General features: G+C 50.8%; 2 protein-coding genes across 3 annotated transcripts; both read right to left on the reverse strand.

The window, feature by feature from the left end:
* Window positions 1-5,285: 5,285 nt before the first annotated feature.
* Window positions 5,286-6,967, reverse strand: LOC138996911 (interferon lambda-3-like). Of its 2 annotated transcripts, none has more exons than XM_070398185.1 (6): window positions 6,958-6,967; window positions 6,451-6,632; window positions 6,047-6,124; window positions 5,658-5,801; window positions 5,472-5,555; window positions 5,286-5,384 (listed from the first exon to the last, which is right to left on the reverse strand). In XM_070398185.1, the coding sequence occupies exons 1-6, from the start codon at window positions 6,965-6,967 to the stop codon at window positions 5,286-5,288; spliced, it is 597 nt and encodes a 198-aa protein (XP_070254286.1). The 2 variants fall into 2 exon arrangements, with proteins under 2 accessions (XP_070254286.1, XP_070254288.1); XM_070398187.1 differs by lacking the exon at window positions 6,958-6,967 and adding an exon at window positions 6,734-6,743.
* A 3,819-nt stretch (window positions 6,968-10,786) lies between these two features.
* Window positions 10,787-12,238, reverse strand: LOC138997456 (interferon lambda-4-like). Its single transcript, XM_070399127.1, has 5 exons — window positions 12,071-12,238; window positions 11,593-11,664; window positions 11,356-11,499; window positions 11,053-11,127; window positions 10,787-10,885 (listed from the first exon to the last, which is right to left on the reverse strand). The coding sequence occupies exons 1-5, from the start codon at window positions 12,236-12,238 to the stop codon at window positions 10,787-10,789; spliced, it is 558 nt and encodes a 185-aa protein (XP_070255228.1).
* Window positions 12,239-14,681: the final 2,443 nt, after the last annotated feature.

Raw genomic sequence — 14,681 nt, forward strand, 5'->3', positions numbered from 1 at the left:
GACCCCGTGTAACCAAGAGAGCCCAGGTCCTGCCCTCACAGAATTACCAGTCCAGTTGCTTTTAAACTCGAGCACTTGTTATTTTCAATCTTTTATTTCTTTTTTCATCGCAACCCTTATCCACCTCGAGGATTTTCTAAGAACAGCTCAAGTAAAGCCATGGTCTTCTACTTACAGCCAGGAGGCCCACAGTTCCGAGAGAGACTCCCCCAAGTTCACCCAACGCGAAGCAGGGAGCCAGTGGGGCACCATGGGCCCTTGCTTATCTCTAACTCCAGGTCCGGGTCCACAGGGTGGGCTTCTTCAAAACCCTGCTGACTGCACCAGATAAATGTTCATGTAAGAAACATCCGAACCTATAGAGGATTTTAATGAGTTTATTTGAGCCAAACTGGCCACATATGCCGGGGAGCAAGATCTCAAATGCTCCTTCTATCTTACCAATTTTAGCCATTTAAGTGGGTGAGTGACGGTGTCTCCTGTGGTGGGTTGGTGCTGAACATCCATTTCAACTTCCCTCTTGTCTGCCTTCCTGCACGCAGGGGCCGAAAAGCTGAAAACTATATTTCTCAGACTCCCCGGCAGTTAGGATCTGCCTTACATTTTGGTTCTTCCAATCCGATGCACTCACACATTTGACTGGTGACATGGGGTGGAGGCCATGCTTCTGGCTCCACCACTGTGGAAGTGTCTACTTTCCCCTTGTGATCTTTCTGATTAGAGCAGTTTCCTAATGGCTGTCATCCCATCATTGTGACAAATTCCTGGTTGTGCTGCCTTCCTGATCATGGCAGTGGAAGCCAATTCCTAAGTAAGCAGTCAAGATCCTGATCATAGAATCGACTGAAAAATAATATTGACTAAGTGTTTTGTCACCAAAAAGGATTTATTCAGGAAGAGAAAAAGGGACGCAACTCAGTGCACACAGACAAATGAAGCCAGTGCACACACTGGCTAAGATGGAGGGTTATTTATTGAAGGGAAGAGGAAATTAAGTGGGGTGGAAGTCAGAACCACAGAGCTTTATTATAAACACAGAGTTCTTCATGTAGGGTTCTCCCATGTAGGGTTCTTGTAATTGCATAGAGTGAGAACTTCCATAAGCCCTAGCTCCTCCCACGGACCCTCTTGACTGAGTATATTTTCTTTAAATTGATTTTTATTGATTTCACAGAGGAAGGGAGAAGGGGAGAGAGAGATAGAAACATCAATGATGGGAAAGAATCATTGATCAGCTGCCTCCTGCATGCCCCCTACTGGGGATGTAGCTGTCAACTCAGGCATGTGCCCTGACTGGAAAGCAAATCTTGACCTCCTGGTTCATAGGTTGACCCTCAACCACTGAGCTACACCGGCTGGGCCTGAGTATATTTTCTTAAAGTTCCACTTAGTCCTTATCACTAAAAAAGAGGTGGGCCATTGAAAATCCCAGGTTTATGGTCTGGCTCTGAAGTGGTACCTAAATGGTCAACACAGAGTCTATTTGTTCAACCTTTCTGACACTTCTATAAGTCACACAACACTGTATAATAAATCCCTTTCTGCAAAAATGAGCTACAATAGGTCCTGGTCTCTGTAATGAACTGTGTAAATTTGTCATGGTTAATGTAACAAATTACCACAAACTGTGGCATAAAACAACAGAAATTTATTTTCTCAGTCTGGAGACCAGAGTCTGCGATCAGCATCAGTGGGTTAAAATCAAGGTGTCAGCAGGGCCATGCTCCCTCTGGAGGCTTTGGGGGGAACCTGTTCCTTGTCGCCTCCATATTCTGGTGGCTGTTGGAACTCCTTGGCTTATGGCACATCACTCCAGGCTTTGCTCCTCCTCTTCTTTCTATATGATGTCCCTCTATCTCTCTGTTATAATGAGGACACTGGAAATAGTATTTAGGACCCCACCCTGATAATCCAGGATAAACTCATACCAAAATCCTTAATGTAATCACATTAAAAAGACCTTTTTTGCAAATAAGGTCACATTTACATGTTCCATGGATGAGGGCATGGCTATCTTTTGGAGAGTATTTTCAGCCTGCCACACGAATAAACACAAAACCTTTCTTAGAACTCCTAACTCCACAGTTGACCCTGGATATCAGAGTTTGGGGGCTGCAAGAGCAGTTGGAAATTGAGAGGAGAGAGTCCATCATGGAGGGAGCCCCAGAGAAAGAGGATCAAATTCAATGTCCTGAAAGAAAAAAAAAAGCTCTCAACACAGGACTCTGTAGTCCCAGATACTGAAGGCAAAGTGAGCTGGCTGCTAGCACTTCTGTCATTCAGCAAGAAAGGAGAGAGGTGACGAGGAGGGCATGGCATGTCCTTTAAAGGAACAACTCAAAAGGGGCCCAGATCACTTTCACTCGTGTGTATGGGCCACGGCTTAGTGCCACAGGTGCAGGGATGGTTGAAGAATGTTGTTTTAGTGGAACACTCTGGAATCCACTTCAAGTCAGGGGTTCTCCAAGTAAAGGAAGAAGAGGAGAATAAGGAGAGAGAGAGCTGGCTGGAGTCTCTGCCACTCCAGCTTTGTGGGCGGTCATATGATTGTGTGATGGCTGGAGCTGTGGTGTCCACATTTCGATCATGAGGGGAGACAGTACTAATACACTGAGGCTGGAGCACCAGCCAGCGTTAAAGAGCCTGGACCCACTATGACAGCCTGTCCTCTAAGGCAGCACTGTTCACATCTAAATATTATGTGAGCCATGTGTGTCATTTAACATTTTCTAGCAGCCACATTTCATAAGTAAAGAGAAATGTGTGAAATTACTTTTACATATATTTTATTTGCCCCAATATATTCAAAATATTATTGTTTCAACATGTAATCAACATGAAACATATTATTAGTGAGATTTTACTTTTTTACAGTGGATAAAAATTCTGTACATCCATCTATTTCCTAGCTTTGTCCATTGAGAGGGGGTAGAAGCAACAATATTCCTGTAGCAATCAGCCCTCCTAGCACCCAGATCACGATTTTTTAATACTGTCTCCACGAAGAGGAACCAGAGCTCCTTGAAGAAAAGGCTGGTTACAGAGCTGAGGCAGGGATAGTACCAGGTGAGCCTGGAACATCTTATTGCAGAAAGCAAGGAGGTGCTCAGAGGATGAGGGGACACATGGAAAGGGCTTAGGCGCCATCTTGAAAGGGTTCCCATTGGCCTAATTGAGGACAGTTCCAGCATCAGCTGAAGTTATAGCAAAGAATTACAATGCACTGATTTCTCAACAGAAACTTTGCAGGCCAGAAGGGAGTGGCAAGAAATATTCAAAGTGATGAATGCCAAGAACCTACAACCAAGATTATTTTATCCAGCAAAGCGATCATTCAGAATTAAAGGTCAGATAAAGAGCTTCACAGATAAGGAAAAGCTAAACGAGTTCATCACCACCAAACCAGTATTATATGAAATGCTGAACGGTATCCTTTAAGAAGAGGAAGAAGAAGAAAAAGGTAAAGATACAAATTATGAACAACAAATATGCATCTATCAACAAGTGAATCTAAGAATCAAGTGAATAAATAATCTGATGTACAGAATGAACTGGTGATTATAATAGAATCAGGGACATAGAAAGGGAATGGACTGACTATGCCTGGGGGGTGACTATGCCTGGGGGGGGGCGGGGGAAGGGGTGTGGGAAATGCGGGAAGAGACTGGACAAAAATCGTGCACCTATGGATGAGGACAGTGGGTGGGGAGTGAGGGCTGAGGGGGGGTGGGAACTGGGAGGAGGGGAGTTATGGGGGGGAAAAAGAGGAACAAATGTAATAATCTGAACAATAAATATTTAATTTTCAAAAAAGGCGGTTAAAAAAAAGAATTCAGTAGTTCATGCTGTTATAAATCAATTAGCAAATACATGCATGACGGAGGGGAGCAAAGCTCTCCCTAAGAGTAGAATGCCAATGAATACTGCAAGAAGAGGATGAAGTTATTTGATAACTGACATAATATTAACATTCAGGCTGTGGGCTCTGAGCACCCGTATGTCCTCCTCTGTCCGAGACCCTTTGACACCATCAATGGACGCTAAAATGAATGGGTTGCAGTTTGAGAAGTAACAGGTATTAGCATCGTCTCAAAGTCCTCCACATATTTATTATAAAGAGAAAAATAGTAGTTTTACAGTGGAGAAACTTGGCAGGCACTATCTAAACATTTTTTAAAAAATAAAATCTATTCCAATTCTAGGGTCTATTTTATACGTAGAGCACAGCTCAACCTGCACTAGCGACATTTCAGTGCTGAGCTCCATGTGGCCTGTGGAGCAGGTTAAACAACTTGGCTCTAAATGGACCCTGCTGTCTACACTTCTCATCACGTGCAATGATAAGTGCTGTTATAAGGCACTTTTATTTCATGTGATTTACATGTAACAGAATGCATCTGAGTGATCCACTCACATACCCACAAGGAAACCACACAATCCCTCACATTCTGTGGTGGGAGAATAGTGGCCCCAGCGCCCAGCCCGAACCCTGGAACCGTGAATCTCTTATGTGACCTGGCAAAAGGCCCTCGCAGAGGTAACTGAGCTTTATAGATGTGAAAAGAGAGAGGTTGTCCTGGATTATCCCCGTGAGCCCCGTCTAAACACCGAGTCCTTAAAAGGAGAGAACTTTCTCCAGCTGGAGGCAGAAGAGAAATGTGGCGGAAGGAGCAGTCAGAGGGATTCCAGGCACGAGAAGGATGTGACCCGTGGCTGCAGGCTCTGAGATGTAGGTCCCTGTGCGAGGACCAGTGAGAGGCTGGCAGGAGATGTGGACAGACAGACGCTTTCTGCCCGCGGGAACGGGAACCTCAGTGCTACCACTGCAGGGAAGAGAATTCTGCCAACAGCTTGACTGAGCTTGGCGGTGGACCTTCCTCCCAAGGCCTCCCTAGCAGAATCCCAGCAGCCACACTTGGACTTCAGCCTGTGAGACCCCTGGCGGAGAAAGAGGCTGGCCACCAGGAGCTCTCATCTATGGAGCTGTGAGATACTTAACTTGTGTGGTCTGAAGATGCTAAGTTTGGGAAACCTTGTTATGGCGGCGAGAAAAAACTAATCCACACAATCATACACACAGCCCCACAGCACAGGAAACATCATTTTCTTATCATTTATGAACAATTCTTACAAAAAGTAGAAAAATAAATATTTTACAGGTCTGAGTTTGACAATTCACACACATAAATACATAAATAGTGGTTGGGTGGCAATAAATTAAGAAACGTGAGGGATGCATAAATAAAACCCGAGATGCTGGGACAGGAGGCAGGTGGGCCTGAGGGTCACACACACAGGTCTCCATCAGCGACACATCTCAGGTCACGGACGAGGAGGTGAAAGAGGTTGAGTGTGACGGAGGTTTCAAGGCAGCCACGGGATTCCTGGGGAGAGGAAAGGACAGGTCAGTGGCTGTTCATCATCTGGGCCCCAAGTTGTCCCCAGAAACTGGTCCTGTCCCAGTCACTCACCTTCTTCTCAGCCTCCTGGAGGCGGAGCAGCCATTGGCGGAGGCGGCCCCGGGGCCTGGGGCCTGCTGTGGACTGAGCTGGGACCTGTGGGCAAAGGAGGGTGGTGAGTGAACAGGGTGTCAGACACACGGGGACATACAGGTGGTCAGAGCCCATAGACGTGGCCTGGGAGCCCAGAGCACTCACACAGGCCTGAAGCTTGGAGTGGATGTGGCGCAGCGTGTGAAGGGGCTGGTCCAGGATGTCCCCCAGGGTCGAGTTAGCCACAGTCCCCAGGACCTTCAGTGTCAGGGCCAGCTCAGCCTCCAAGGCCACAGGGCGTTCCCACACCTGAGCAGGGGAGACACACAGGTGAGAGAGAACAGGTGAGGAGGGCTGAGGAAGGAACAGGTGAGGACAGGAGACAGGAGAGAGGGAAGGTCAATGTGAGCAGGGGAGGAGAAGAGGTCAGGGGGACTGCTGGGGAGGGCAAAGACACAGAGAAAAGTGAGAAGGAGAAGGTGAAGGGGTCACCTAAGAAGCCAGAGGAGCGGGGCCAGGTGAGGGCAGGGCTGGGCCTGAGTCTCCCAACTCACCTGCAGCTGCCTCAGGTCCCAGGTCCTGGGGAGTGGGCGGGAGCTGCAGCTCCGGTTCCTCAGCAGAAGGGACTCTTCCTGGAGAGCAAGGGCAGAGGTCAGCCCACACCTGGAGAGCTGGAGGTTGACCCCTGCAGTGGGGTTGGAGGATGGCTAGCAACAGGAGCAGGGGGCTAACGTCCTAAAGGATGGGAGAGGCATCTCCAGTGCAGAAGAACAAGAGTCAGCCCCCAAACCAAGAGCAGGAGGTAGGCCATGTGCAAAGGATGGAGGTTAGCCCAGGGAAGGAAGGGTACAGGTCCACCTTGAGCCAAATGGGCCTGTGACCCACAGAGGGAAGGATGGAGGGTAGCCCACAGCATAGGGGTGGGGAGGGGAGGCAGGGGAGAGGGAGGAAGACTCACCAAGGCGGCCTTGGCCCTCCTGAAGGCCTTCATCTCTTGTGGGGACAGAGACTTGAACTGGGCCATGTCGCAGCCCCTTGCACTCAGGAGGGTCGCGAGGGGCGTGGTGACGGGAACTGCTCCTGTGCTGGTCAGCACCGTGGTCATAAGCATCAGCACCAGCGCACAACGCACAGCCAAGCCTGTGTTAGGGAAGGATGGGCACATGAGGGGACAGAGTGTCAGGGGCTGTGGGTGGGGAGTGTGGGGAGTGAGGGTCATGGACAATGATGTGGAGGCTCACCCAGCTTCATCCTGGTCTCTGGTCTCTGGCCTCTGGTCTCTATTCCAAGTGGGGGTGCAAGTATCCTCTCAGAGGCTGTCACGTGGGTCTCACTCAGCCTTGTTTGGTGTCTCTGGCCTCAGCCTTGTTTGGTGTCTCTGGCCTCAGTCTTGTTTTCTGGGTCTCAGCCTGCTGCTAGGTCTGTGTCCCCGAACTTCCAACTAGGCAGCGATGCAATACCTCACCGGGCTCCATGGTGCAGCTTTTAGCCTGCACAGGCGGGCAATCCCAGCTGATGTAGGAAAAATGAAAACACACCTGCCACTAGGGGAGGCCCGAGGCTGGGGAAGCCCGTGCAGGGCGGGGCCTTGAGCCAGGTGAGCAGCTGGAGCCGAAACAGAAAGTGACACACACTCAGGCTCACCTACAGGAGGTGAGGTCCCAAGAGGAATCTCAGGATAAGGGCAGCCTCAGCCCCACAAAGAGGGGTTGCCTTTCTGCAGGACACCCCCGTGCAGGGAGAGGAGGAGGAAAGCACCTCCAGGGCTGTTGCCACTTCTGAGAAGGAGGCTGTCAAGGGAGGGGAGAAGACAAAGGGAGAAGGCTGGGGCCGGGGAGGGGGGGGTTGCGGGGGGGGGGGGGTGGATGGGACGGGGGAGGGTGTATGGGAGAGTCAGCAACATAAAGCAGCCCAGAGTTAAGAGGTCAGCTCTTCCCTCCCTTCCCCACCAGGGACTGTGAATGAAGGGGAGGAGAGCAGCTTGACAAACAAACATCTTTAATTGTCCAGACACAGAGGGGCCCAGGGATCGGAGTCTCTGCTAGGAAATCCCGGGTGTAGCCAAGGGCTTCAAGGGATCCTGCTCAGTGTGACAAATGCCTTCATTCATTCATCAAGTATTACCCAGCCCCTACTTTGTTTCAGGCACTGCTCAAGGTGCCAGGAACAGAGCCTTGAAACGAACTCCCATAAAACAAAACCTGTTGGAGCTTTTTAAAAAAAACAACAACTTTACTGTATTGATCTTTAGAGAGGGAGAGGGGGAGAGAGAGAGAGAGAGACCAATGTGAGAGTGAAACATGTATATGAGAGTGAACCATTGATCGGTAGCCTTTGCACGTATCCCCACTGGGAACAGAACCCAAAACCTGGGCATATCCTCTAACCAGGAATTGAACCAGCGACCTTTCACAGGGGAGGACGCTCCAACCCCTGAGTCACACCAGCCAAGGCTCATGGGCCTTTTACCTAGAGGAGAGTAGGGGAGGGGTAAGCACTCAGTGTATATTACATCAGGTAACAGAAAATGAAAGCACAAACGTGAGGTGACAGCAGAGTGTAGGAGGGGGCTGCACTGAACGAGGCCAGAAAAGTCACATTTGAGCAAAAACATCAAGTGAGAAGTGAGGGAGTGAATGATGTGAAGATCTGAAAGGAAAAAAAGACACCCCCAACCATGATCTGGGAGTACTTTATGCCTCACTCCATCACGGAGGCTTTGCCACAATGTAGTATTGAACCCATGACAACATCAGGGGCACAGTGTAGTTTGCCTACATCTATATATACTAGAGGCCTGGTGCACAAATTTGTGCATGAGTGGGGTCCAGCCAGCCGCCCTGATCGGGGTGGTGGGGGCCAAATGGGGTCAGGGCTGGCCAGGGGGAGGAGCCGTGGGCAGGTGGCCAGCCCTGCCCCAGTCGAACTCCTTGTGGAACTCTGGGTGGAGAGGAGGATTTGCATATTAAGCTTTTATTATCTATATATATAAAGAGTCAGAGGCCGTCACATCCGAAAAAAGCAAATGGATGATGGAACAGGCTGAGTGGGGCGACAAGGCCGGCAGAGGTATTAGTGAGGGATGACCAAACGACTGAGCAGCAGGCTACGTGGGGTGATCAGGCCGGCAGGGGGGTGGTGAGGGATGACCAAATGACTGAACAAGCAAGTTGCGTGGGGCAACCAGGCCAACAGGGGGGACAATGAGGGGTGACCAGGCTGGCAGAGGGGGGCAGTGGGAGACATTCAGGCAGGCAGGCAGGTGAGCAGTTAGGAGCCAGTGGTCCTGGATTGTGAGAGGGATGTCCGACTGCCGGTTTAGGCCTGATCCATCATTGGGCCTAAACCGGCAGTTGGACATTCCTCCAGGGGTCCCAGATTAGAGAGGGTGCAGGCTGAGCTGATGGGACCCCACCGTACACGAATTTCATGCACCAGGCCTCTAGTATAGGATAAAACCCTAAGCAACCATTACAACCGAACAACCTGAATGATCTGAAGGACCGGTCAACCAGTCACTATGATGAGCACTAACCACCAGGGCGCAGCTCCTGTGTTGAGTGTCTGCCCCCTAGTGGTTAGTACACTCCCACAGCCACCCTCCCACGGCTGACCAACCTCCCTTGTTCCCTCCCCCTGTTCCTCCCTCTGGCTGGCAGGCCCCTATTGGGACTGGGTGAGATGGCCCTATTCAGCCCTGATCACTGGCCAGGCCTAGGAATCTCAACATGCACAAATTCATGCAACAGGCCTCTATTTTTAAATATAAGTAGCACTGATAGAGTGAGTGAGAAGCTTAATGTTGTGACATATTTTCAAAATAGTCTCCGGCCCGGCCTGTGTAGCTCAATGGTTGATGTCCACCTATTAACCAAGAGGTCAGGGTTGGATCCCTGATCAGGGCACATACCCAGATTGTGTGCTCAGTCCCCAGTAGGGGGTGTGCAGGAGGCAGCTGGTCAATGATTCTCTCTCACCACTGATGCTTCTATCTCTCTCCCTCTCCCTTCCTCTCTCTCAAATAAATTAAAAATATTTTATTTTTATTTGTATTGATTTCAGAGAGGGAGATAGAGATAGAAATATCAATGAGAGAGAATCATTGATTGGCTGCCTCCTGCACTCTCCCCTACTGGGGATCAAGCCCCCAATCCGGGCATGTGCCCTTTACCAGAATTGAACCCAGGACCCCCAGTCTGCAGGCCAATGCTCAATCCAGTGAGCCAAGCAGGCTAGGGATTATATATATATTTTAAAGAGCATGGACCATGGAGCTGAAGGGTCTGAGATTCAAACCTGGCTCTACCCTCACCTGCTGTGTGACCTTGACGAGGAGCCCTGCAGTTGGCAGCAAAGCTCTCCAGCCCACAGCCTTGGACAAATAAAGAAGTGCAATCACTTGTGTATTGAGGTGTGTGTGGTTATTTAATAGAGACCATCGTATGGCCTCCACTGGAAGCTGAGTAAATGCTACTTAAATGTACACGACTCATCCGCAAAGGAAGGATGATAATGCCACGGTGTAGATGAGGAAACTGAGGCCACAGAGAAGTAATTTGCCCAGTCACACCATGATTAAGAGGCAGGGTCACAGTTGCACTCAAGTCACCTGATTGCCCTGGCTAAGCATTTTTAACTGAAAAGTGCCGCTCAGAGTGATCACAGGGGAACGACCAGTGTAAATGTAAGAATATTTAATAATGAAAGACAGAGTAGCCCATTACTCAGGGATTCCACAAATACAAAAGACACACGGGTGACAGAATCCAAAATTCTGCAGTAACCTAAGGACTTCGGGCTCTGTCACTGCCTCATCCCTAAGGGACCAGGCCTCTCCAGTGGAGAGATGCAGGAGTCACAGATTCATAGAATCTCGTAGGAGACACTGAAGGCTCCAACCAGGGCGTGGGAACTGTCATGGAGGCTCGGTTCTGGGCTGCTGGTACCCAGAGAAGTAGAGCCTCCCCGGGGTACGTGGGGTCAGCGCCCCCCGTGGACCCAGGACTCAAGTCTCTTCCTGCCACACAAGTCCCCTGGCGGGGCTTCGGGCGATGCATTCCACAGGCATGTCCCTGCTCCCAGGGGACGCGTTGTCCTCTCAGGAAATGTACCCGCGCTTCACGGTGCGCTCAGCGCAGGTCATCGAGGTGAGGCCAGCGGCGGCGGCGGCGGCGGCGGCAGAGTCTCCTGAGCCCGGGCGCCCACTGGCTGGAGACCTGCCTGGACCAGAGGGCAGCACAGAGCCCGGATAAGCCGCCCGCCTGCGGAGCCGCGGGTCCCGCCTCGCAGTCGGGTCAGAGACAAGGCCCTGAGAGCGCCGCCAGCTTCAGGTCCCACGTGAGCAGGCGCAGGAGGTTGAAGATGATGGTGGCTTCATGGCACCGAGGCGAGTCCTGCCACCCGGGAAGGAAGCGAAGCGGGGCTGAGGCAGCGATTTCCTCATCGAGGGACCCTCGGCTCCTGGCCGCTCCACCACACGCGACCCCCCCACCCCCACCCCCTGCACCCCTACCCTCCATCCAGCCCTGCCGGCTACCCGCCCCGCGCCCGCGCCACTCACAGCTCTCCGCCTCTGGGGACGCCTCCTGGGTGCCCGCGGGGACTTCCTTGAGGAACCTGGCCGCACCAGCTCGAGCTGGAGGGGGCACAGGAGGTAAAGCAAGGAGGCGAAGGGACCCAGTCTCCCACCAACTCAGCCCACGAGCCTCCCAGCGCAGCCCTGCGGAAACCAGCGGGACGCGAATTGTGCCTGGACGGGCTAGGGCTCCGCGAGACAGATGGGACCCGGGCGACCTAGCAGAGGGGCCGGAGAGCGCAGAGCAGGCCGGTGCGGGGTGCAGGGGCCGGGCGCGGGGGCACTCACGCAGGCCACCACGTCCCTCCTCGCGGACGCCAGCAGCTCCAGGGTGGGGGCGACGCCGGGAAACAGCTCCGGGCTGGGCAGGCTGCTCAGCACGGCCTGGGCGTCCGAGAGGCCCCGGGCCACCAGGCGGAGCCGTGCGCACGACTGCGGAGAACTGGCGGAGTTAGAGACACCGCGACCGCCGCCCTGTTCCCGCCCCCCGCAAACCCCACCCCACGCCGGACCCGCGGGCCTCACCCCGGGCAGCGGGGAAACCCTCCGTGGGCGGAAGGAGCAGTTCCGCGGCCTCCAGCTCAGCATCTCTTCCTCCTGGGCGGGACAATGGTGGGGCTGAGGCTGCGCCCCTCGCCTGTGCCCTGAAGTGCGGGGAAGTCGGGGATTCCTGCCCGTGACCCGACTGTACGGTGCAGGATGGTCGTGCGTACTGTGCACGGAGCCTCAGAGCTCCCCGAGGACGAGGACGGGAAAGGGGAATGAAATGCACCCCTTGCGGAGCGCTGCACCCCGACGTGAGCCGGGTCCGCCTGGGGGCGCCGTTTTGTCAGTGGCAGGAAGGTGCTTTCTGTGCTTAGGATGCAGCTGGTCAGAATTCAGACCTGAGATCTGAGATGCGCCTGCGTGACGCTAGGATGCCAGGGCCCTCGGGATAGGGACCAGGATCCCGACCCTGGCGGGACCAGCGTCCCCTGGGACTGGGGGTCCGGGCATCACTCACGTAGTGGTCCCTCAGCGCCTTGACCGCCTCCAGCGCCCTGGGGTCCAACCAGCGGTAGTGAGAGAGGGAGCAGCGCCTGGGTTCGGTCACACCGGGGTCCGCCACCACGTTCACTGTCACCAAGACCCACAGCCCCACGGACACCGTGGCTGCACCACTGGGCCTCATCTCTGCTCCTGCACAAAGCCAGGGACGTCGGGCAGTCCGAGAGAAGGCCCCGGGTCCAGCCCCTGCCTCCTGTTAGACTGGCAGGGGGATGGATGTCACGGGGCTGGCTGTGACCCCTCCTGCCCCCAGGCTCTCTCCCCTCACTGCTCACCTGCAATGTGCCCTCTGTGCTGGAGCTGGGCTTGCCTTCCTCTGTCCCCTGCCAGCTGTCCAGAGTGTTGTCTGCACCTCCATGGCCGCTTTTATGCTCCTGACTGAGGAATGGTGAGCCGCTGGGCTTCCCCGTTCAGGTTAAGTTTTCGGAACATCAGCGCTGGACGCTGGCCCACTGGGATGCTGGCTTAGGCCTGAGGACTTTGCCTGCCTGTCCCTGGGTGCCAGCAATGGCTCTGGCCCCACTCTCTGTGACCAGTTCTCCTCTCACCCTCTCTGTAGACTCTCTTTTCATCAACCTCCTTGTCCTTTTCTCTGTTTAATATAATAATGAGTCCTTATTAGTGCTTACTGTGTAGTGGGTGCTGTTCTAAGTAATTGATACAGATATCTCATTTAATTATCAAAAAGGGACCCTCCAAATGATGTCGTATGAGCACTTCTGTTTTATGGATGAGAGAACTGAGACACCGTGATGTGAAGGAACTTTGCCAGTCACTGTGGGTGTCAGAGGGAGAATTTGCACCCACATACAGCCCAGCTTCAAACCTTGTTCTCTTTGCCGTATTTTCTCCTAAATACCTGATTCAAACTTCCTCTATATGTGTCTTCATCTCATTCCATCTCTCCGTCTTCCCTCAGCATGTGACTCCTGTTTTGTCTTGTGTCTTCTTCCCACTCTGTGTCTGTCTCTGCCTGCTCCATCTCTCATTCCTCTTTCAACAAATAACCAGGCCAGGGTCTCTCTGTCTCTCTCCGTTTGTCTGTCTGTATCAATCTCCTGTTTTAGTTTAAAAATCAAATCTACTATTTCTTTTTTCTGACAAAATTAACAATGCAGGCTTATGACTAAAGCCTGAAAAATACAGAAGTGCATAAAGGAGAAAAAACCCACCTATAACTTCATGCAATTCTCTCCCTTCATCCCACATCTGGAATAATTTTTCCAATGTGTAGAAGTTTTACATGTATTTATTTGTGCCAAAGCAACTCATTCATTGCAAAGATTCCGTTCATACAAAAAGATACAACTTGGAGAATTAAAGGAAGTCCTCAGTAAACCTCCTTGGAGGTCATTCTTTTGAACAATTAGTAGCTATTACTCCTCTTTCCCCCCTTTTATGAGCAATTTCTGCCAAAATGGAACCAGGCTGTGGTGTGTGGTTGCCTGCTTTTCATGTCTCATTTGCATTCACCAGATCTTTATTATGCTGTATCAGTTAGGATCCCCAGCAGAAAAACCATGGCCCAATCCATTTAGGATAATTTGAGGTGGGTTTAATACGAGGAGTATTTACAAAGGGACTGGATAGTTGAAGGGGAAGGCCTTGGGGCCTTCTGGAAGGAGGTCTGTCACCCCTAGGCCTGAAGGAAGGGGAGAGGGGAGGGAGCAATATTTTTATTCTTTTAACAGTGTCCTTCATAGAATTGAAGATTTACATTTGAATGAAGTCCTATTCATAATTTTCTTTCTTTCATGGATTATGCATTTGATGTATCTAAAGTCATCACCAAGCAAGCCCAAGGTGCCCTCATTTTTCCCTCTGCTATATTCTAGTTTTATAGTTTTGCACTTTACATTTAGGCCCATGATACATTTTGAGTTAATTTTCATGAAATGTATAAGGTCTGTATCCAGATTCATGTTCTGTGCAGGTGAATGTCCTGTTGTTTCAATACCATTTGTTGAGAAAACTATCCTTTCTCCCTTGAACTGCTTTTGCTTTTCTCAAAGATCAGTCGATTATATTTGTGTGGGTCTACTCCCGGATTTTCCATTCTGTTCCATTGCTTTGTCTCTCCTTTCTCTAATACTGTCTTGATTACTATAGCTTTACAGTAAGTTTTGACGTCAGGTAATATCAGCCCTCCATCTTTGGTCTTATCCTTTAATGTTGTGTTAGTTATTTGAATTTCTGTGTAAACTTTCAGTTTGTCAATATCCACAAAATAACTTGCTAGGCTTTTGATTGGATTGCATTGAATCTATAGATTAAATTGGGAAGAAATGACATCTTGACAATATTGAGTCTTCCTATCCATGTACCTGGATGGAATATCTCTATTTTTAGATCTTTGATTACTTTCACAGAGTTTTGTAGTTGTTCACATCTAGAGTTTGTTCATATTTTGTAAGATTTGTATCTAGGTATTTCACCTTGAAAGGGCAAATGTAAATGGTGCTTGTTATTTCAAATTCAATTTGTTCATTGCTGTTATACAAGCAAGCAATTGACTTTTGTACATTAACATTGTATCCTGCAACTTTGCTATAATCACTTATTGGTTC

Source organism: Myotis yumanensis, unplaced genomic scaffold, assembly GCF_028538775.1.
Source record: "Myotis yumanensis isolate MYYU_CA2020_CCGP unplaced genomic scaffold, mMyoYum1.0.hap1 SCAF_18, whole genome shotgun sequence".
NCBI lineage: Eukaryota > Metazoa > Chordata > Mammalia > Chiroptera > Vespertilionidae > Myotis > Myotis yumanensis.